Genomic DNA, 23541 nt, shown 5'->3' with positions numbered 1-23541 from the left:
ATGCAACAAAGGCAGGTTTGTTGTGGTTGTTCTGAAGAGCAGAGGGGCTGATAATGCAAACTTTAATACCACATGATACAAGCAATACAACTGCAATGACCATGAAGGACTGGTCATGCCAGTTCATTAAACCAACAACACAGATGAGACCCCCTAGGTCTGTGGAATAGAAGAGTGCTAAGGGGATGTCCCTTTTAAAGGACAGTTTCCCTCACCCACCTAAAGGTGGCATGCTTCATCACAAGGTAACCTACTCGCATTATCAGCCTAGTCATGATGAGGGCCACAACCCGCTTTCTGAGAGGAGCTCAGGGATGTTTTCTTTGGTAGAGAGGTATACTAAACCTGTAGGTGAGCAGGGTGTGGTGAGGGGTGCAAAAAGTAGTTTGAGCTCAAACTAACTGTGGAAAACGAGCCCATAATCCTATTGATGCCCAGGCCGCTGGCGCAAACCGCCTCTTAGCTCCCATATTGATCGGTTACCAAAATAAAGAGACGGGCGCTGGAAGCAGGAATCAAGAACAGAGTTTATTTCTCATGAGGAGAGCATGTCATTTCGGACACGAAACACAGTGTCTTTCGGGAGGTGCTCTAACAAGTGAGCTGAGACTCTGGCTTTTTATACACTACAGAACACATGATAACACAATCAGGACGGTGTGACGCAAAAGGAAAGACATCCCCATAATCCTCGTGGTGATCCTACCCATATACATTCACAATGGGGGCCCTTGACCTGCTGATAAGAGGGGAGGGCAATCACGCAACTGAGTGTTTTGTAGGATGTGTACGCCTGATCATAGCCCAAGGGGTGGGGTGGCTAAGACCAATAGAGGATCCTTTGAAGAGGAGTGACTTCATACAATAAGGGCAGTAAATGGTATCTCCTGGCTCAGGCGATGGCCTCGGACATGTGCGGTCAGCCGGACTCGGGGGAAAAGGGTCATCAAAGGAGTGGTATTAATGCCGCGTGGACAATCGAGTGCGGAGGGAAGGCTTGTCAACAGAGGGGCTTTCATGGAAGCCAAGGAGGGGTTGGTCAGGCGCAGCCGTGATTCTCAAGGACAGGGTCTTGCAGAAGAAGAGGGTTTATGACTTGCCCACGTGAGGAGAAGGGAGGGGTAGCCAGGGTGGACACAAGGACAGAGTCACACAAAGAGCGAGAGAGATCTTATGACCCGTACATGAGAGCGGGGGCAGTCAGGTGCAGCTGGGGGAGGGCTATGCCTGCTAGGGCGAAGGATGCCTCTTCAAGAGGGAACGGGGGGTTTGCGTGGGTCGAGGGGGAGAGTTGCCTTTCACAGCGGGGTCGTGCAGAGGGAGAGGGCTTCATGGTTTATGCATGTGAGGGAGAGAGAGATTTTGAATACACGCAGAAGGGGAGCCAGTGATTCTAATCTTAGGCGGGCAAAAAGGGCCAGGGTGCCTAAAATGGCTGTCATGTATACATGGGTACAGGCCTTTGCTGGCAGTAGGATGTAGTTAAATGCTTTACGGTATTCAGGGTACGCGCAGGGAGAGGAGTGGGAAAAGGGAAATGAACGTTGCGTATGTACATCTATATTTCTATTTTTCTACAGTCGCCACTTTTTACATAGCAAAAGTTCATTTTCGTGATCGATGATGGTACATATAAACAGGGACGGTCGCAGAATTAGCATTGTCAATATTAGCATATGGTATATAATCATGGACAGTTGATGTGTTTGGCAGAATACGGCACATAGGAGATTGCATTTGTCGAGGTCCTACCATTTCAAAGCACTACATAGCATAAATGTTTCTGACTAAAAATGTAACCAATGAACAGTTTTGACCAGGTAGTTGAGAGCGGAATTCAGTTCAATATACAATATTTCTTCGTCCCAGTGTCTTTTTGTCAGTGAGCCATCACTGGTAGGCTCTAGTCCGAGTACTTTCGTTGGCGCTGTTGAGCACCGGCGGTGGAGCTATAGGTCCAGCTCTGTTCTATCCTTTCGCGTTGCAGGGTGCGGTCAGTCCTCTGCTGTTAGACCACAGTCCTGTTCCCTAAACAATCCGGTTGGCGGCGCCTTATGCTCGGCACCCACAGTTCTATGGCAGCACCCTATTCCCAGTGGAATGCAGTTCGTTCCTTTGGCAAAAAGTCACGTGGAGAAGAGGGTGAGTGTGGTTCAAATAGTCGATAGGGGAGAGGGTGGAGTTGGGTCAGAGTTCCTGGGACACGCAAAAGGGACCAAGGGAGCAAAGGATAACAAGCAGGCAGGCCCGTCAATCGGGCCCAAAGAAGGGGGACGGAGACTCCAGGCACGCGTGGGTTCAGCAGACGGAGGGCTTCAAGGCGGCCCACCGTTTTTCATTTTCCACGTTGAAATTGCGGTCTCGTCCCGTATCCTGTTTTTCTGCGGCTCCACCTTTGGTCGAGGTCACACGAGTCCCAAGATCCGCAGCCAGGCTGTACGTCACTTCCGACCCATCTCCTTCGGTGATCGTGAATCTTTGAATAGGTACAAGACAAGGTTTCAGTGAAATGGCAAAAGAAGATATCTATGCATGCTGAATTCCTCCCTCAATTCTACGCATTTGGGAGATACGCTCATTGGTCACAGTCAGAGGTCCATTGCCAAGCAGTGCACGTGTCAGTATTCCTACTGGGTTCATGGCAGGTCTATTCATCGTCTTATTTATAAATCAAGTGAGGTTCCCATCAACTGTGCATTACATCATATTCAGCATTTTACAGAACATTTCCCATCAGGACTGGCTATCCTTTTCGAACAGGGCGGGGGTGCTATTATCGAGAGTCAGGCAAAACAGGGTCTTCTCGAGGGTCAACAACTACTCATGTGTATCAAGTTTATATCCGGGACAGCAATTGGGGTTTTACCGAAAAATGGGGCGGGGATGCTTCGGGCGCTTGCGCTTGGGTGCAAAAAAGGGGGATGGGGCAATCCGGGCGTTGGGAGTTCAATCTGGACGTTGGCGTTCGCCTCTGAAGAACAGACATAAGGTGCCATTGACATACAGATCCCCTATAAGTGGCCAGATTTGGGGGACTTTAGTCGTCTTACCTGTCCTTTCCTTCTCAGCCAATTCAAGTTCATTCATTTTTGCAGAAAGGAGAGGCAGTAATATGGCGAGATACAATTATTTTAGTTTCGGCCAATTTTCGCTGAACACCTTCGCGTTCAATATGTATCAAATCAGACTGGTGCCGGTGGGGCACAATTTTACAAATGAAAGAGAGAGAATAGGCAGACTCTCATAGAGAGTGAGAGTCGTCCGCAATCTAAACGAGCCATTCGGTACACGTATGACATGTAGGGAGAGAGAGAGAGAGAGAGAGAGAGAGAGAGAGAGACGTGTACAAAAATAGGTCATTTAGTGCGCTCACAACACGGAACAGCAAAGGTTAGGTAACATGCAGATACAGACAGAGGGAAGACATAGATCCGTACATTATACACAAACTCAGACAGGGAGGACGGCACATGTATTACACATATATAAGACATTCACGACAAGACAGGAAACAGTTGTTAGCCTACAACATCTGTTTTTATCTGTATATCCTACGTATCTTTACTATCCTGTTTTATCTATGTGCTTGCTCTTTCTACCCTTCCCCCCTTTCCCTTCTCGCTTGTCACGCCTGCGAGCGTTCCCAATTACCAATACTCACACCTCGGCTGGTCGATCAGTAATTAACCTGGTCGTGCTAGTTACCCATGGTTGGATCTTAAGCCATTTTTCTGTTCCCTCCTGTGGTGGGAAGTTCTCCAGGCTGAGGCAACGGCAAGTATTGATCGGGAGAACAGTCGGACAGCTTGGCTATATCTATAAGAGTGTGAGAAAGGGGGTAGTGCATTTTGAACATCAGCAATATTTCTAACTTCCTAGACAGGTGGTGCCGTGGCAACCCTTACCAGTATAATTTTTTTTTTTTTCTTTGTCCTTTCCCTACCTAGTCGAACGTCCAGTTACATTATTTAATACGTCATTTCTAGTCAATTTTTTTTTTTTTTCGTCATTCAGTACCTGTCCAGTTTCTATGTCAGTCCATCCTCTCAGTCGCTATGTCCTAAGGAGGAACAGTCATGTTAAGCCTACGTCTTTAAAAAGCTTATCTGTTATAACGACTAAACACATATTTCCCCTTTCCCCTTTTTCGTCGGTGGTCCGACCGTCGCTCTTCCATACTTCAGTCGACGTTCTGACGTGACCTGCAGAAGGGAGGAAGAAGGGGTGGGGGGGCAGCATTCAAAGCACATCATCATGCAGTAGTTCGGAAATCTTTTTACCTACCATATACTCGCCTGATCTCCTTGTACTGCATTCCCTTGCCATCTCGGCATTTCAGCCCAGAGGGACCAGTGGTGTCATATAGATAATCATTGACGACCTGAGTATCTACATGAGCTACTTGGTCGTAACCGTCTTTATCGGGTGCAAGGGTGACGGTCAGAAGGCATTTTCTGTGGTGTCATTTTTAAGGGTATCTGGAACGCTTTTCCGGTTGCTTGTGGCTCATAAGGTAGCTGCTAAATATCTGAACCCTTTTGATCTACATCCTTCATCATACTTACTCTTCGCTCACAGTAGTAAGGCATTACAAAACTCATTAATGCAACTGCAACGACCATGCTTTTTTTCTTAAAAATACTTTTAATAAACGAAATTGGTGGCAGTTCATTGCATAAAAGTGCAGCAGTGCAAATAAAATCGTATTAAAATTACCTTACGGAGCAAACATGATGCATGTCAAAAAAATTCATTTTAATTAATTCAAAAATTCATTTATCCAATATTCATTCGTTATCTAAGTTACACCAATTCATTTTCCAAATCATAATCAGTACCCACCCCAAGTCAATTCATTATCCAAGCACATACTCAACGCCCTTCATATCTACTTTCATTGTCCAAAAACTGCACATAGATCTCGGGACGACAAGCTGCGCAACCTGGGTGCAACAAAGTTTATTCGAATACATTTCATTTTTCGGCGGCGCCATTTTAGGTGGGGTCAGGCAAGTTCCAGCACAGTCAGAATGTCTCTAGTCTTGCATGGCTGGCCCTGAGCCTTCCGTTGGGAATTCAAAAGGTTTTGTGCTATAAGGTTAACAGTCTAACAATATGGACCATGAGTCAAAGAGTGGGAAGGGCGGCAACAATTTTCCTACCGGGTCATCCTGGTGTTCCTCCGGAACTGAACAAGTCTGTGCCGTGGCTGCATTTTAGCCATTTCTAATCCGAGGCTGGTGCCGGCAGGAGTCGCACCGATGTCGTGGTTCCCGGCGAAGGGGGCGGGGGCACCCATGCAGGGGGTCGGGGGCCCCCCGGCTCTTATAGAATCTTCAAGGTTGAGGAGAGGCGATATGGAGCGAGTGCCCGTCCTGGGCAGAAGACCGCTTTATGATGTTGACCCTCTTTAAGTAAGAGCATTGGGGTGTCGCTGGAAGCCTCCACCTGGAGGGAGGTGGGGGAGGCTCGTTCGCGTCACCTCCCCCTTCCAGCGACCCCGCGCCGTTCCTCGGCTCCGTCGTCTTCGATATCGGCCATGCCAGCCATTGATGATGGGGGGGGGGTGGTCGGCGGCTGAGGCAAGACAGCCCCCCCCTTTCCCTTGACATGTGGCGGGACTATCTGCAACTGTCCAGACGTCGACATGTGGCAGCACTACCTGTAACTATCCAGGGAATTTGACATCTGGCGGGACTACTTGATTCGCCGCCATTCTCGCCTTCGGCTTCTGCCTTCTTCGTGGGTCAGACCAGGCGAGAGACAGAAGGGGGGGGGGGTGGTCGGTGGCTGAGGCAAGACAGCCCCCCCCCCCCCCCCCCCCGTGGCCTGCAGGGCAGCGGGAGAGGAGAGAAGGAGAGGACTCTGCCATTCTTTGGACCGCCTGCCCAACATCATCTCCTCCCGACCGTGGTCAGGCGGGCCCCTCGTGCCTCGAGGCCTCGCCTTCCGGATGGGCGTAACCGCGGACCTGTTGCACCCTGGGAGTTTCCGGAATGGGGGTAGGTACCTATTGAGTTGTTTCTATTTCATTTGACCGTTATTTGGGCGGGGCGGGCAATGAGGCTGACATGTTGCGAGCAGGAACAGGCAGTGAAGCCTAGCTACCTCGCGGCTATGTTCTGCTATCAAATCTTTTCGCCATTTTACATTTCTTATTACGAACCATTTCTAATGTTTCTTATTTTTGGTGAAGTCAAAAGCTCATCAGGGGGTTACTGACTTAGCCTGATTTCCTTTTATTTTTCTTTCTCTTCCTTAGCGTGTTTCGAGCTAAAGCTTTCTGTTAGTAGGGAACGGTGATCACTTCATATTTTTATGTGTCCTTTTCACTGGGGGGGGGGGGTGGTACATCTGGACGGACCAGACGAGTCCCCTCCAATAAATGGTCCGGGGTGGAACGAGATTATCGATCAAAAGGGGAACATATATTCCTTCATTAGGGTATCATCCTGGACGGACCGAGCGATGTACTTCCATTTACCAGGGTAGCCTCCTGGACGGACCAGTCGGTCTATTTCTACTAAATGGCCCATGAGTAGAGAGCATATGTCCTCCATAAGAGTAGTCTCCTGGGCGGACCATGCGAGCTACCCCACAATAACCAACCAGTGGGGAGTGGGTAGGACTGACGAATTCACAAAGGGGCATAACCTACCCTTTTCTGCTTGCAAAGACTAGATAGAATATCTCTATTCCACGTTGTTTGCAGGCGGAAAATACCTCAAACGAAACAATGCCTGGAACAACAATGTCCAAGTTTTCAATCAATCAGTGGGGAGAAAAACAGGCATGACGGATTACAACGGGGACAAAAGTCTGCATTACCTGCCCTTCGCTATCCAAAAAGGAAGACAGAATATTTCTACTCGTCTCAGTTTGTAGACAGGGAAGATCTCAAAGAACAACCATCGACTATCAACCGACTTCAAACAATTCTCAAAGAACAACATCGATTATTAATCGACTTCAACAATTCTTAAAGAACAACAATCGGTTATCAATCGACTTCAAACAATTCAGTGGGGAGAAAAGTAGGCATGACGGATTAATACCGGGGACAAAAAGTCTACATTACCTACCCTTCTCTATCTGCAAAGAGGGACGACGTTCCTATTCGCCGCTGTTTGAAAACAGAGAATGTCTCGTTCTCAGAAGAGAACCAATATGTCAAGTAGCCCTCAAAGCTAAGTGAACCAATACCAATAATTTCGGTATACAAATACCGATTTTCAATACAAACAATCAACAATCAGCAATTTCGGTATACAAATACCGATTTTCAATACAATCAATCAACAATTGGGTGGATAGAACCACCCTACCAATCAGGCGTAGGAACGCCCTACTTAATCTTACCCGGACCGGACCATACGGATAGTTCTTCGACTTCCTCCTCCAGCGCCCATTCGTTCTCTTACTCCATGTAGCATTCCTGTGGGATTCCAGTCAGGACAATAGGTCACCGCAAGAGAGGTCCGTTCAGAATTGGTGAAGCTCTGTCGATCGGCCGCCGGGCGAGGGCCCTCTCAAGGCAGGCATGCCCCGATCATTTAGATGTTCACTTCTTCGTCTGGATCTCTCTTACCGAACCCCATGTCACTGATGGGCCCCGAGTTGGGACGCCAATTGTGGAAAACGAGCCCATAATCCTATCGATGCCCAGGCCGCTGGCGCAAACCGCCTCTTAGCTCCCATATTGATCGGTTACCAAAATAAAGAGACGGGCGCTGGAAGCAGGAATCAAGAACAGAGTTTATTTCTCATGAGGAGAGCATGTCATTTCGGACACGAAACACAGTGTCTTTCGGGAGGTGCTCTAACAAGTGAGCTGAGACTCTGGCTTTTTATACACTACAGAACACATGATAACACAATCAGGACGGTGTGACGCAAAAGGAAAGACATCCCCATAATCCTCGTGGTGATCCTACCCATATACATTCACAATGGGGGCCCTTGACCTGCTGATAAGAGGGGAGGGCAATCACGCAACTGAGTGTTTTGTAGGATGTGTACGCCTGATCATAGCCCAAGGGGTGGGGTGGCTAAGACCAATAGAGGATCCTTTGAAGAGGAGTGACTTCATACAATAAGGGCAGTAAATGGTATCTCCTGGCTCAGGCGATGGCCTCGGACATGTGCGGTCAGCCGGACTCGGGGGAAAAGGGTCATCAAAGGAGTGGTATTAATGCCGCGTGGACAATCGAGTGCGGAGGGAAGGCTTGTCAACAGAGGGGCTTTCATGGAAGCCAAGGAGGGGTTGGTCAGGCGCAGCCGTGATTCTCAAGGACAGGGTCTTGCAGAAGAAGAGGGTTTATGACTTGCCCACGTGAGGAGAAGGGAGGGGTAGCCAGGGTGGACACAAGGACAGAGTCACACAAAGAGCGAGAGAGATCTTATGACCCGTACATGAGAGCGGGGGCAGTCAGGTGCAGCTGGGGGAGGGCTATGCCTGCTAGGGCGAAGGATGCCTCTTCAAGAGGGAACGGGGGGTTTGCGTGGGTCGAGGGGGAGAGTTGCCTTTCACAGCGGGGTCGTGCAGAGGGAGAGGGCTTCATGGTTTATGCATGTGAGGGAGAGAGAGATTTTGAATACACGCAGAAGGGGAGCCAGTGATTCTAATCTTAGGCGGGCAAAAAGGGCCAGGGTGCCTAAAATGGCTGTCATGTATACATGGGTACAGGCCTTTGCTGGCAGTAGGATGTAGTTAAATGCTTTACGGTATTCAGGGTACGCGCAGGGAGAGGAGTGGGAAAAGGGAAATGAACGTTGCGTATGTACATCTATATTTCTATTTTTCTACATAACTCGCAACAAACTTTACTAGGGTGACCCTGGGCCAGGATTAAAACCAGGCTATGACAGGAGGGAATTCAACCTGTCATAGAATGAAAAAGTAGGTCGGCATGTTTCAGCCTGGTACCCTCCTAAGAGGTGTGGTGGTTTTCTTCAGGCACTTGTGAAAAGTGTAATGTGGTGTAAGTGGCAAAGGCACTGTGGTGCAGGCAAATCAAAAAATAATGGTATACAAAACCAGTGGTTGTAGTGGAATATCACTCAGTCAGGGGTCCACAAAGATGGGAAAATCTTACCACTTCTAAAAAAAAACTCGGCAGACCCTACTGTAGTAAGCAATTACAGGCCGATATTGCAGCTACTTTTTTTGTCAAAGGTTTTGGAGAACTATGTAAATACTGTTATAACCGATTTTATAGAGGCCAATTATGTTCTACACCTAGGTCAATTAGGGTTTAGAGCCAACTTCAGTACGGAGACAGCGCTACTTGAAATTTCGGAAACAATAAAAAGCACGCTTGATAGAGGAGGTAAAGCCTTACTGATACTATTAGACCTCTCAGCGGCTTTTGATACCATGCCCCATGATCTACTTCTGCACAGACTTCAGGCCTGTGGCATTGGAGGCAAGGTACTTCGGTGGCTTACTTCATATTTGGAAGACCGCCAGCAAACAGTATGGGCCCCTCCTTTTTCAGCCCTCATCCCCTCCATGAAAGTAGGAGTTCTACATGGATCTATTCTGAGTCCGTCCCTGTTTAATGTGTACATGGCAGCCAACTGTTGTCCTGATGCAGATTCTTGCAACTAGGCTTCCCCCGGAACCGGGAGCCTGGCCCCCATTCACTGACGGCTGCCCGCCAAACCTCGAGGCTTCAACAAAGACTCCGACGAAGGGATCGTTCCTGTACGACCCCGCCGCCTTGATTCAAACCCGGCTAAGCCCTTCCTCCCCCTCGGCCAACACGGGGCTCCGAGTCTGTGCCTTGCTTCCTTTTAAGTGATACTCGGCTCTGGACTGTGCTGAGCCGCACGCACCCAGTGGACCCCCCTGGCCACCTTACAACCTACCGGATATTCCTCTTCAAGACGGTGCCGTTCCCCCTGGCCAGCTTGTGCCATGGTTCAATACAATTGACCTCGGCCTTGGACACTTCACAGCTGCAAATACTACACAGGAGACCTCCAGGCCATCTCCTTTAATTTACAGTACATCCCCCTCGGACCTTTGGTTTCCCCGTTTACTTCTGGAACCACACACTACCCGAATTGGCAACCCGGTCCTGATGAAGATCTTGGTTCAATAGGATCGAAACGCCGTCGACCCTTTTACAGTGCGACTTTCGGCGAACCATCAACCTTGGTTCTCTAAGCTAACAACCATTACTCATTGCTCAAGGAAGAACCATTGCCTTTGTATATATTGTTTTCTTCACATTGTCACCTTGCATCTTATGCTGTATTCACCCACTCGTCACTCTTTGCTTCACTATTACTAGTGCACAAAGCTCCCTTGGGTTGCCTCCACATTTCGTGCCTACAGTGCTGTTTCCAACTGTTTTGTATGAAATTTTCTCAAACATATGATGCTATATGCACCTTCTAAAAACTAAAGTTTACAGTCTCTGTCCCTTTTTTCCTATGTTCTCATAATGTTTTGTACATATAATTGTATTTGTCCCTCTTACTAAATCCGGTTGAGATATTGTTAAAATACATGCCAACTTGGCGATTCGGGCTGGACTGCTCCCATGAGGCACAGGGTCAAGACTGATTTGCATATAGCTGTGTCTGAACTGGGGTGGCGAAGTGAGCTAAAGAACGATGATGGATTCAACCCAGATCTGTGAGTGGGGGTGAACGTATGAAAAGTTTCAGCGCTCTGTCCATCATCTCCTTGTGTTTGATTTGTTCGCCCTAAGTTGGCAGGGTACACCTAGAGGTGGGTCCCTTACTCACTTTGCCACTGGGTTCAAGCTAACCTGGCTCATGAGGGCTGTTAGCCTGAAACTGGTCCCAGGATGCTTGATTCCCGTCCAGGAAAAACATGGCTTGGCAGTTCGGGCTGGACTGGTCCCATGAGGCACAAGGTCAAGACTGATTTGCATATAGCTGTGTCTGAACTGGGGTGGCGAAGTGAGCTAAAGAACGATGATGGTTTCAACCCAAATCTGTGAATGGGGGTGAGTGTCTGAAAAGTTTCAGCGCTCCGTCCACCATCTCCTTGTGTTTGCTTTGTTTGCCCTAAGTTGGCAGGGTATGCCCAGACGTTGGTCCCTTGCTCACTTTTCCACTTGATTCAAGATAGCCTGGCTGATGAGGACTGTTAGCCTGAAACCGGTCCAAGGATGCTTGTTTATGGTCCAGGAAAGACATGGTTTGGCAGTTCGGGCAGGTCTGTGACTGAGAGTGAGTGTCTGAAAGTTTCAGTGCTCCGTCCATCATCGCCTTGTGTTTGCTATGTCTATGGGTGCAGCACATTAATCACCCATGAGGGCATCCATGTGCTTGAGCAGGTGTGGAGGTAAGTGCCCCACCAGAGTAATTTGAAATGCCAGGTCTTCAGCTTCTTGCGGAACTCAATAAGTGAAGAGGAGGCTCTGATGTGCTGTGGGAGGCCGTTCCATGTTTTTGGTACGATATATGAGAACAAACAACCTGTTCATCTATTGAGGGATTTTTGTGATCGTATGAGTGAAACTGAGCATAGGTGTCTGTCTGTCTGGTGAAAGTGCATGCGGTTGTTGAGGAATGCATCAACACCATCATCACCAAAAGCTGGTTGGCTCTGACCAGAGTCAGATTCAAACAGTTGTTGGAGCACTGGAGGGAAGTACCTAGGCAAATGCATTGTTTTATCAGAGTCAGAGTGTATTGGGTTCGAGTGCATCAGAACTGTGCGGGAGCACATCTTTCGTCAACGCCGAGACGGATTTGGTACAGAGATGGACAGAATTATGAGATCCATGTTTTTCTCCGGCATTGAGGCTGGCTTAGATGTAGCAGAAAACAGTATGGATTGTGGTGCCTGGTGTGAAGTTGGCACAGAAGTCAGACCTGAACCCGAAGTGGGTTTAGGAGGCACAGAAAGCACAGAGGGAGGATCTGCCAGTGGTAACCCGACAGGGGTGCTCTGCAGGTACATGGGGCCAGAAGGTGCACCAGAGGGCGCTGGTAGGGTGACTCAGAGGCATAGTATGACATCCTTAAATGTCTCAATCTGTCATGAGATTGCTCACAGACCCGGGATCAGCTGCAGAAGGGGATGAGAAGAGAGACCAGGCAGCACCTTAATGTCTTCATGACTTCTCAGATAGGGATGCTCTGTCACATGAACAGCTCCAGGAGTGGGAACTGTGCCGTTTCCTCGACTTCGAGCGGGATTTACCCGACGCACGATAATGAGGAAACTGCAGTGTCAAGCCAAACGTGCCCATAAGCGGGGAACCTTACCTGGGGATATGGACATTGGACAGTACAAAAAAACTATAAATGGACTTGGGGCCATAGTACCGGAGGGAATCAATGGAAAAGTTGTGGCTAACAGGATTTAAGGAAGCTTTTGAGGCTTAATGTAAGAGTAGGGATAGGCACCCAAGATGATGAAAGTCATGAGGTGCCAACCTTGATGTCCTGCTGACACTATCCCCGGCTTCCCCCTTGTTCTGCCAGCCACGCCTTCATTTTTGTAGGCCCTGAAATTTCAGCATTCATGAGATGACTACTGGATGCAGCTTCTCCTTGTTTGTGGAGTGTACACCTCCAAGATTGGTGACACCACTGGGCCTTTCCTTTCTCGTAAGCATAATAGTAGAGAAGTACAACATGAGGGATTTATTAGGGCCAGAGCCTTGGCTCAAAGAAAGGGGCAACAGCAGGGGATGGTGCCAGATTCCCATGAAAAAGCTGAGCTGGCTAAAGTAGAGAGGATGTGTTGTGCTCTATTAAGTTTCTGCCCTCTTAGGACCAACAGTGGGCACCACGAGTGTAGGTACGACCTATGAGCTTCTTCCTCTTTACCCTGTGTCTGTGCTACATATCAATAGCCTAGAAGCACATACAACAGAATGGATACAAAGTTATGATGTAAGGAACATTACCACCCCACAATTATATACAGCCCGTTTGCTAAACATGGAGACAGTGGTTTTGCTGAAAGGCTAGATACTTACAGCCAATTCTCAATTAATATGGAGAAAACATCACTGGTAAGAAACCTGCATTTTGTGACCAAATCTTAAATAAAAGAATATTGTTTTTTGTTTTTACTATAAAGTAACATTGTAATTATTATTCACATATGAATACACAGTTATCCATTACTGTGAAGATATTTTACCTGAGCACTAAGCTGTGGGAAGAGGCGGGTGGAAAGGTCCCCAGCATCTAAGGCATCAGACACTTCTTTGGTCCAGAAAGTCTGGCATCCAGCAATTGTGACTTGACCAGGCCATATAAGAACCCACTCCGTTCGAGGAGTCTGAAAAGCAAAGACCATGACAAACATTTAGCAAAGTATGAAAACATATAATGTGGTTATAAATACAAAGGGGCCAGGCAGACAAATGGTAATGGAGCAATAATGTCAGGATCTTTGGGATATGACATGCTAGCATCAGCTTATGGCATGGGCGGTGACTGTAAGCAGAGGTGCTGTGTGTATGAGATCTCAAAGGCAGTGACAGCTCGCAGAGGGAGTGCTGCGGGGCGGTGGGGTGGGCGAGGGGCAGGGTGGGGTGGTGGAGTCGGAAATATACGACGGCCAGGAGTAAGGTAAGTAAATATATAAATAAAACCCTTTACTTTGCGCTCGCTGCATCGCCAACTTATCGATGCGGCGAGCAAGGTAAAGTTTTATTTAGTCATATGTTTGACACTAAGGCACACCTATTGATGCAGGAGATCCATTTTATGTTCTCACATACAGTCTGGTGCCTGGAGGATATTTAACAGCTGAGTAATATGGGCACATAGAAGTATCCATCAGAAAGAGTTCCTTTGTCCTTAATTCCTCATCAAATCTTTAAATTCAATGAAAGGCAAAATAGGGCAAAAATCTTTGGCACCTGAGCCAAATGTATAGCAACATATATATAATTCGATTTCTGAAGACACCAATAACTAAATGATTCAATGCGGGAAGTGATCTCCATAATATCACATTTGCTAAGCGTCAAGGCAGATCACTACAGAACACAAAACATGACAGGTGCTTAACTGTCATGGTGGTCCTAAGTAAGAACCTCTGTTTATCATCACATACAGGACTAAATCATCTTACAATGGTGTCAATTCAATGATACTGCTTTAATCTGCCTCAAAATAATTGAAATGATGTGCTTGCCATATCGATATTGAAACCTGTGACTTATATATATATACTACAGGTTACAAAGAGATGTCAGCATTTAGAGCATTAACACACTGATTCATTCGAGCAGTTGAGACTGTGGTTTCTAAATAAGGGCATAATGTTGGTCCATGACAGGGGTAGTGAGTCAGTTGCAAAAATAAAAATAAAATAAAAATAGAAAGTTTGTGCTAATTGGAATCCATATAATAACCATGGCTATAAATTATATCCGCAGACGCCAGTTGGCTGCTTTTCTTATACAAGAATAAAAAGAAAAAAAGATCAGTTTGTCCCTATTTGAATCATAATCCTAACTGGCAGCAAATTCAGTTTTTAGATTTGCTTTAGAAATAAATGTGTGTCCACAAGAAAGTAATGTTACTCCTAGTAGTGACATTTGTACTTGGAGTCCTTAGACACCCTTTATTCAAAGTCATGAGGCTTCTGTACAGAAGGAGGATATGGAAAGATATTTCTGCAGCACAAAGATTTCAGATAAGTAGGGATTGTGGATACAGTTATTTTTTAAGCAAATCCGCTTCAAGACTCTAAAAGTCTTTGTTAGACCTGGCACCATTGGCACCATTGGCGTGGGTCTCCTTTCCATTTTTCGTTGTTGTCTCCTCTGTTTTTGCTGGTATTAGATGCTCTGGGCGCTGTGCCACTGCCAATGCTCCCTGTGTAAATATGACTGTAAATTGGTATATCCCTAATTGGCTTATTTGGGTTACCTGTTAGTCCCTAGTAGTGTGGCCTGTGTGTGCCCAGGGCTGGTAACCCAAATACTGCTGGTGGGCCTGAAGCGCTGGTTTGCCCCACCCACAGAAGCAACTTGTAAAGTATACCTCAGACCTGCCACTGCAGTGTCTGTGTGCAGTCTAGAACTGCCATCTTGGCTGTGCAGTGCCCCCACTTCCCTGAACCTTCCCTTAGCATCATGTCAATCACCCCTATGGTAGGTGCATTTTGTGTGTAAGGCAGGACATGGCTTGATATGTGTAGCATATCCTGGTAGTGAATTACCCTTCATTTTGTTTTTCACTGCTGCAAGGCTATCTGTCTCCATAGGCTAGAATGGGCAGACTGGCTATTACATCTTCTAGTCCCAACTGTCCCAGGGAACATGGTAGAAATCCGAGTTTGGTAAGCCTGAGCTCAGAATAATAAAATACATCTTTTAGCAAAGTCGGTTTTAATATTCTGTGTTTGAAAATACCACTTTTAGAAAGTAGCTATTTTCTTGCCTAAGCCTCCCAGTGTACTCTGCTGTTATGTGTATTGACTGTCTGAGTTTAGAGGGGCAACGCAGGCTGAATCAGACCTGGGTTGAATAGAGAGATCTGTATTGAGTACAACAGTGTTAGTGAAAATTCGACACTCTGCAGATTTGAATCGTAGGGCAGAGTACCAGGTGATCACTGCCCCACCCCCAGCTATGGCGGTTTGCTTGTGGCGTGTTGTAGGCTGGCGTTCTCAGTAAATTCTACTGAGTGACTGCAGTTTTTCTATCGGAACTTGGTGGCCACCTGCGGAGCTTTCTTTACCTGGGAGGTGTCTTCTTTCTGTTATTAATGCCTCGGCGTCTGTGACAGCAAGGCTCACCAGGCAGCTGCGGTGAAGGCTCCCGCTGCAGGCTCAGACGGCATCCACGCAGGTGAGGAGAGGATCTGTGAATACAGAGGGACGGAATTGCGGAGGAGAGGCAGCGCGAGGCGGGCTGTGTGAAAAGCACTGGGCACCGAAAACAGGGTGACGCCGTGTGAGCTGGTTTTTAAATTAAATATTGAGGCAGCGTGTTCAATATCTGACTGTGGAGGGGCCCGTGAAATAATTAGCCTCTGCCGCAACTGCACTGATTGTACCAGGTTCCCGAGGAAGCAGCACTCAATGCATTCAAAGCACTTGAAAGACCAAGCTTCACTCCGTGTTAAGAACTGGAGCTATAACTCTTAGTGCTCCTAGTTCCTTCCATGTATAGAGGCACAAACCCAGATTTGCTAACATTTGTGATCCTGGGTTTGCTCTGCTGTGGCCGGCGGTGACTCAGACTCTGGCCTTAATTGACTCTTAATTGTCTGCTCTCTGGACGCAGTTTTGGGAAAGAAGCTTTACGTTTGGTCTTACCTTTGGCCTCTCAGAACTCTTGACTGCCCGCTGGTTTCCTGCTCTCCCTCCCGCCGCCGCCGCAGCACACCATCTTTGCGGCCGCTGTGCGGAGGGAGACTACATCTCCCGGGATCTTTTGCGGAAGACGCTGCCGCCAATTCTGCCCCGGAGGCGCTTAGAAGTGACAAGAGCCCCCGTATCGCAGGATCGCGCGCAGGAGCGAGACGCCAGAGGTGGCCTAGCCGGGCTACGTTATTTTTGTTTTTGCCTTGTTATCAACTCTGGTTAGTTAATTATTGTGGCTTGTTTGTATCATTCTGGTTGTTACAGAGTTGCTAAAAGTTTTGTATTAATTGCTTACTTACTGAAGCTAGGCTGTTGTCTAATATTAAGCGTGTCTCCCTAGCCTTGCCTTAGCTATTCCACAATGGTCCGAAAGAAGACAGAGATTGCCCCATCTGGGGTATTAGCGGCCACAAAGTCAACAGTCACGACTATGGATGCTTTTTTAACCAGGGCAGCCTCCGTTATCGATAAGGAGATTGAGTTGGTGAATAGGCGCCTCTCTAGGTCTCCGGCGGGTCGCCTCCAACACCTTTGGGAAAACTCTAACGTAGATAAGTTATCTAATGCCTCAATAAACGCCCCATATTGCGGGGTGCAACCGGGGAATTAATGGTCCTGACTTGTCTGAAGTTGTATCTACAGATATAGGGGAGGTGGTACCACAGTCCCTGTACCCAGCAATAACCATTGCTAGCAAAGAAGGTCCATTAATTGTTGACAATCTAGGGAAAGGTGGGAAGACACCTGTAGTGCTACCTGAGGACCTAAATGTCCACAGCTTGCCCCTATCCCCACTGCCTAATGGGACCGGTTGCCACGCTGGCGGCTTCAAGAGGAAATGTAAGGCAACTAAGGGTCAAGCAAAAAAAACAAAACCCAATGAAAAGCAGGCACCTATCACAGTTGCAAGGGGGGTATCTGGAAGTGAGAAGTATTTGCTGGACACCCTCAAATTAGTTCTGAGCACCGCACTGGAGGAAAGGTTAGCCCCAATTATGTCGAAGCTGTCTGAGATAGAGCTCAGGCTTGAAGCTATGAAACAGTCCCCATTATGTCACCCTGTTGCCGTAAGTAATACTCCAACCCTGCATCCTCGATCTAATCCCGTAGTAGGCTCCACACACGTACCACATAACCCCGAAATTGCTCCAGCAACAAGCAATAATAACCATCTCGGAAGCTGCCAGGGTATTGGACCACAGGAGCGTGAGTTGAGGGGCACTACTGAGGGCATGACAACAAACAGGCAGACCATAAGGACAAGGGAAAATAACCCATCTCAGGGTCCACGGTGTGATAGCGGTGAAATCCATGGCGAGATAAATAGCAGTGGGCAAAACTCTTAGGTAATCGATTTGCCTCCCCAATCTACACCACTGGTGGTTATCCTGGGTAATGTGCCACCTCTCCAACAAGGCTCTAGAGAGGCCTTCTATCAGCTTAGGAACAAGGTAACCCACTGGTTATCCGGTAACACCTCAGTGGGATCTGAAGTAGGTCGCAACATTATCATGGTGCGACGTGTGGGCTGGGTGGGAAATTCAAGAAAGCTAGGAGGTCGTGACTGCATAATCGTGAATTTCAAGGACCGTTTGATCGTTGAGAATTTATTCCGAGAGACACATGCAAGAAAGTTTAACACCAGATCTGGGATACAGATGCTCCCCTGGGCTTCTTTTACCAACGTAATCCCCCGAACAACTTCAATTTCGACCCACACGCCCATAAGCGTATGCATGGCCCCAAACTTGATAATAGACTAAATAGTCTTAACCATCAGCCCGCCCACATGACATCGGATAACATCTGGGGGGGCCACTATGGTTTACCAATTCCGCTAGCGATAAATAGATTTTCAGCTTTGTCCACATTAGAAGACTGCGACAGACTAAAGGGAACTACAGACCTTAATTATATGTCATCACCCACCCAAAACCAGCCTTTGGGGGTAGGACCACCAGGTCAGATCTCAGTCAGGGGGAACGTGACTGTATGTAACGAGGGCCAAAAAGACACCCTGCCTGTGGTCCCATCTAGTCTAACGTCTTATAACATATTATCTTGGCAGGGAAGGTTGAAGATCCAAAATGGGTAGAGTTTATAAGGACCTTTCCGGTGATTTGTCTGCAAGAGACCTGGATGGTTATAAAACCTTTTTTGTGCCGGCAGAACCGTCACGTAGCGGTAGAGCTAAAGGGCGCATGGTCATTTATATTGATATGGCCTTGAATTGTGTTGCCAAATTAATAACTATCAAAACACGAAAAAGTGGCCTGGTCAGAAAACTGTTAGTGTGCCGCAACTGAACTATATCCCCAAGGCCATTAGTAACACTAGAAGTGATGACCCAGGTCTGGTAAAGAAATACCCATCAGCCCACCCATTTGGTGGAATGTCGTCATGTGGGAGATGTCACCAATCCAAATCTCAAACAGTGCACCTAGTCATGGTGCAGAGATGGATTATCATGATGTGAGTTCAGACCACTGGGCTTCACTGGTGATGCTAATGGGGTGCAGTGCAAGTGGAAAAAATTAAAGTGAAAAACGTGAGAATAAAATTAACTCCAAGAACCAAAATTTAATTTTAATCTGTATGGCGCTAGGGCCAAGATTAAAAATTGCCAAAATAGTTTGAAATAATAACTATATATAGGCAAGGTGAGTGTAGGTCGACATGTTTCAGCTGTACTGACTATTGGTCATAGCTTTCTTCAGGACCATTGGGAAACTGCGACTGCAAATCAAAGTGACTATTCACGCTATGTATGTTGGATAAATCCTACCAGTTCCTCTGAGCCCAGATGAATACTGGAGGAAGTCCAGAACTTTCTGTATCTCCTAAAAAAGAGAGGCATAAGCGTGAATCAAAAACATGTAGTGTACAACAGAATTAGGGAAACAAGAACAAGTTGCTAAGCACACGAACAGTGCGGTGGAGACAGTCTCTCCCCGCTAGTAAAACTAATGATTAGATCCTGACTATATTTAATCCGTGTATATAATCACGCAGATGAAAATAAGCGTAATGACTTACCCAGCATTGTGTGGGAATACGCCTCACCTCAACCGGTACCCACTCGGGGAAAAAGGAGGCCCCGCTCTAGTTAGGATGGAAATGAGAAAAAGAGCCTCTGAAAAATAGCAGAGGGACTAAAACCAAAATTGTTGACATTCCCAAAATTCTCCAAACAAAACCTAGCTATATACAGAAAAAAGACTCAACCTAATGTAAAGCAAATGGCCAGAACTTTGCAGGAAATAGTTAACTAGGGTCTAAAAGTAGAACCACTACTTAGAGAACTCCTTGTGGCATTAAGATGACTTAAAAAGGAGACTAACAATGAGACTAACAATGAAGTAGGGACATCGAGAGGTATTGCCCTACCTGTCCGTCGGTACCTCGACTCCAGCGTCCGAGAGGGAATGGAGGTACCGACTCTTGGCGCGCGTGTCTATTTATATCCGAGCTGATTAGGCAATTAGCTGCAGCTGTGTCGGATATTGTGGAAAAACGTCTTGGTAAAAAGATGCCCAAGCTGTTGTGCGCATGCGCTAAGCATCACGGCAAGAATGCGCATGTGTAGACTGAGAGTTTGTTTTTGTTAAACTGCGCATGCGCTATAGAATCTGCTAGAGTGTACTACGCAAGCGCTGGTATTAGGTCACTAGCTTATGATGCCGATCACGGTGCGCATGTGTTCTGAACTGCTCTTGTTGTAGCGTGTGATATCGGACCAAGGTTAGTGCCGCAAATATGATAAAAGGAGCGCTACTGGTGAATAATTGCATTAAAATGCAAAAAGTGGCCAAAAAACAAATATCGTATTAACGCGATGCAGCATCAAGGGCTTGAAAAAAGACCAAATGTGGTCAATCTAAAGTTTGTTATTATCAGGTTGCGCATGCGCTGGAGGATCTAGTTAAAAGAACAGCGCATGTGCTGATGTCAGATCACTAGAGCCAATATAGAAATCAGTGCGCCCAGTGTTAAAACTTCAGACTGATTTTTATGTGCAATAATTGACCCAAAATTGGAGCAACAGTATGTATACTTCTGATAACTACAGATAATGACCATAATTAGACTAGATGTGCTAAACAAAGCAGATATAGGTGTGGAGCGCTGCACCAAGGACAGAATGACATGATTGGTTATAGATGAAGTATCTGGGATGACAACAGGGATGATTACAAGTTCCCAGTTGAATTCATCTAATGAAGAAATGACAAAAAACCAGGACTTGTTGATTACAGCGATTTGGTCTTTTTTCAAGCCCTTGATGCTGCATCGCGTTAATACGATATTTGTTTTTTGGCCACTTTTTGCATTTTAATGCAATTATTCACCAGTAGCGCTCCTTTTATCATATTTGCGGCACTAACCTTGGTCCGATATCACACGCTACAACAAAGAGCAGTTCAGAACACATGCGCACCGTGATCGGCATCATAAGCTAGTGACCTAATACCATCGCTTGCGTAGTACACTCTAGCAGATTCTATAGCGCATGCGCAGTTTAACAATAACAAACTCTCAGTCTACACATGCGCATTCTTGCCGTGATGCTTAGCGCATGCGCACAACAGCTTGGGCATCTTTTTACCGAGACGTTTTTCCACAATATACGACACAGCTGCAGCTAATTGCCTAATCAGCTCGGATATAAATAGACACGCGCGCCAAGAGTCGGTACCTCCATTCCTTCTCGGACGCTGGAGTCGAGGTACCGACGGACAGGTAGGGCAATACCTCTCGATGTCCCTACTTCATTGTTAGTCTCATTGTTAGTCTCCTTTTTAAGTCATCTTAATGCCACAAGGAGTTCTCTAAGTAGTGGTTCTACTTTTAGACCCTAGTTAACTATTTCCTGCAAAGTTCTGGCCATTTGCTTTACATTAGGTTGAGTCTTTTTTCTGTATATAGCTAGGTTTTGTTAGGAGAATTTTGGGAATGTCAACAATTTTGGTTTTAGTCCCTCTGCTATTTTTCAGAGGCTCTTTTTCTCATTTCCATCCTAACTAGAGCGGGGCCTCCTTTTTCCCGAGTGGGTACCGGTTGAGGTGAGGCGTATTCCCACACAATGCTGGGTAAGTCATTACGCTTATTTTCATCTGCGTGATTATATACACGGATTAAATATAGTCAGGATCTAATCATTAGTTTTACTAGCGGGGAGAGACTGTCTCCACCGCACTGTTTGTGTGCTTAGCAACTTGTTCTTGTTTCCCTAATTCTGTTGTACACTACATGTTTTTGATTCACGCTTATGCCTCTCTTTTTTAGGAGATACAGAAAGTTCTGGACTTCCTCCAGTATTCATCTGGGCTCAGAGGAACTGGTAGGATTTATCCAACATACATAGCGTGAATAGTCACTTTGATTTGCAGTCGCAGTTTCCCAATGGTCCTGAAGAAAGCTATGACCAATAGTCAGTACAGCTGAAACATGTCGACCTACACTCACCTTGCCTATATATAGTTATTATTTCAAACTATTTTGGCAATTTTTAATCTTGACCCTAGCGCCATACAGATTAAAATTAAATTTTGGTTCTTGGAGTCAATTTTATTCTCACGTTTTTCACTTTAATTTTTTCCACTTGCACTGCACCCCATTAGCATCACCAGTGAAGCCCAGTGGTCTGAACTCACATCATGATAATCCATCTCTGCACCATGACTAGGTGCACTGTTTGAGATTTGGATTGGTGACATCTCCCACAAGACGACATTCCACCAAATGGGTGGGCTGATGGGTATTTCTTTACCAGACCTGGGTCATCACTTCTAGTGTTACTAATGGCCTTGGGGATATAGTTCAGTTGCGGCACACTAAGAGTTTTCTGACCAGGCCACTTTTTCGTGTTTTGATAGTTTATTAGGACGTGAGTGGTCTTGGTCGTTAAATATAGCCCTTTTTGACCCTCCTCACATTTATTTTATGTGCCAAATTAATAACTTCTGACAACACTAACATCCAAGCAGTTACCATAAAAAGAGGGAATGCAATGGTGCTCCTGAATAACTTTTACAATGCTGTAAATGCCAGAGGTGAATGCAGGATTGCTGAACTGGGTAACTTCATCAGATTAAATTGCACTAGAGATCTCCACCGGCTTTTGATTATGGGGGACTTCGATGTGCACCCATGCGGGAATCCAATGCATACCGCTATGGGAGTACTGGGATGCCACAGGATGGAGGGACTTCATTTCGAGCATTCAGGCAGGGGTGACATGCTGAACCACCTACTTAATGAATTTGTCTTGGTTTCAGCCATGTCAGTGGTGGACATTTGTAGTCAACAGTTTGTCCCAACATTCAAAGGTCGCTCCGGGGGGTCCTTTATTAACCACACCCTGTTCTCTAATGGCCTTCAGTCCACCATATTGGGTTTCAAAATTGAAGAAAGCATATATAGTGACCACAACCCAGTCTGTATCTTCTTTGATGGTAATCTTTTAAACCTACGGGAAAAGCTGTTAACCCGGGGAGTACTGAAAAGCACAGATGGAAGGCGTCGACTTAAATGGTCGAATGTGAACTCTGACCAACTATGTGATAGGATCCAAAACACTTGTGACCCAGAGTTAACATTGTGTGTGTCTTCCACATCCCTCCCACCTGACATTTTGCTAGCCTTTGAGGGGATTACCACTAAAGTAGGTTCCATGTTAACTATCCCGATATTGAGGCCTTTGCACAGAGACCCGAAATGGTTGGATCATACCTGTTCAAAAGCTGCCCAAGCGTTAAAGGTAGCACTGAAGGGGCGTGGCCAAGATGGCGGTGTGAGCGGACGTGCCCTGCCGAGCTCCCGCCGCCGGACGCTGCCTTAAGCATCAAAATAGCACCCACTCGGCTGAGAACGGCCCCGCGGGACACTAAACACCGCCGCCGCTGCAGCGGCAACCTTTTCAAGCTGGAACCGTGACCGGAGGCGACCCGACCTTGACAGAGAGCCGCCGCGGAGCCAGCGACGGCTGGGGCCTAGCGAGATCTGCGGACTGCCAGTGAGGGTGAAGCGAGGCCGCAGGGGGAGGAGCCGAGTGCCCGCCTGAGGTCGCACACAGCGGGCAACAGCACAGGGGGCAGGTCCGGCCTGCGCGGCGACGCGCGAGGCCTCCCGCGATCTGACGCGGAGGCTTCTGCGGACCTGCCACCTCCAACGGCCAGCGGTGTGGCCCCTGCCCGGTATCCTGCTGACACCCATCA

The 23541-nt window shown here is 47.0% G+C and overlaps 1 protein-coding gene across 1 annotated transcript in view; it reads right to left on the bottom strand.

The window, feature by feature from the left end:
• Positions 1-23541, bottom strand: part of DNAH1 (dynein axonemal heavy chain 1) — an 822394-nt gene that overhangs the window by 250769 nt on the left and 548084 nt on the right. Inside the window, exon 26 of the mRNA XM_086939555.1 lies at positions 13139-13279. Within this exon, the coding sequence (XP_086795681.1) occupies positions 13139-13279 (141 nt within the window). The remainder of the gene's footprint in view (positions 1-13138; positions 13280-23541) is intronic.

This window comes from Lissotriton vulgaris, chromosome 9 (assembly GCF_964263255.1).
Source record: "Lissotriton vulgaris chromosome 9, aLisVul1.2, whole genome shotgun sequence".
Classification (NCBI taxonomy): domain Eukaryota; kingdom Metazoa; phylum Chordata; class Amphibia; order Caudata; family Salamandridae; genus Lissotriton; species Lissotriton vulgaris.
Note: the sequence above shows the minus strand (reverse complement) of the source record. Positions and strands in the feature narration are given on the sequence as shown.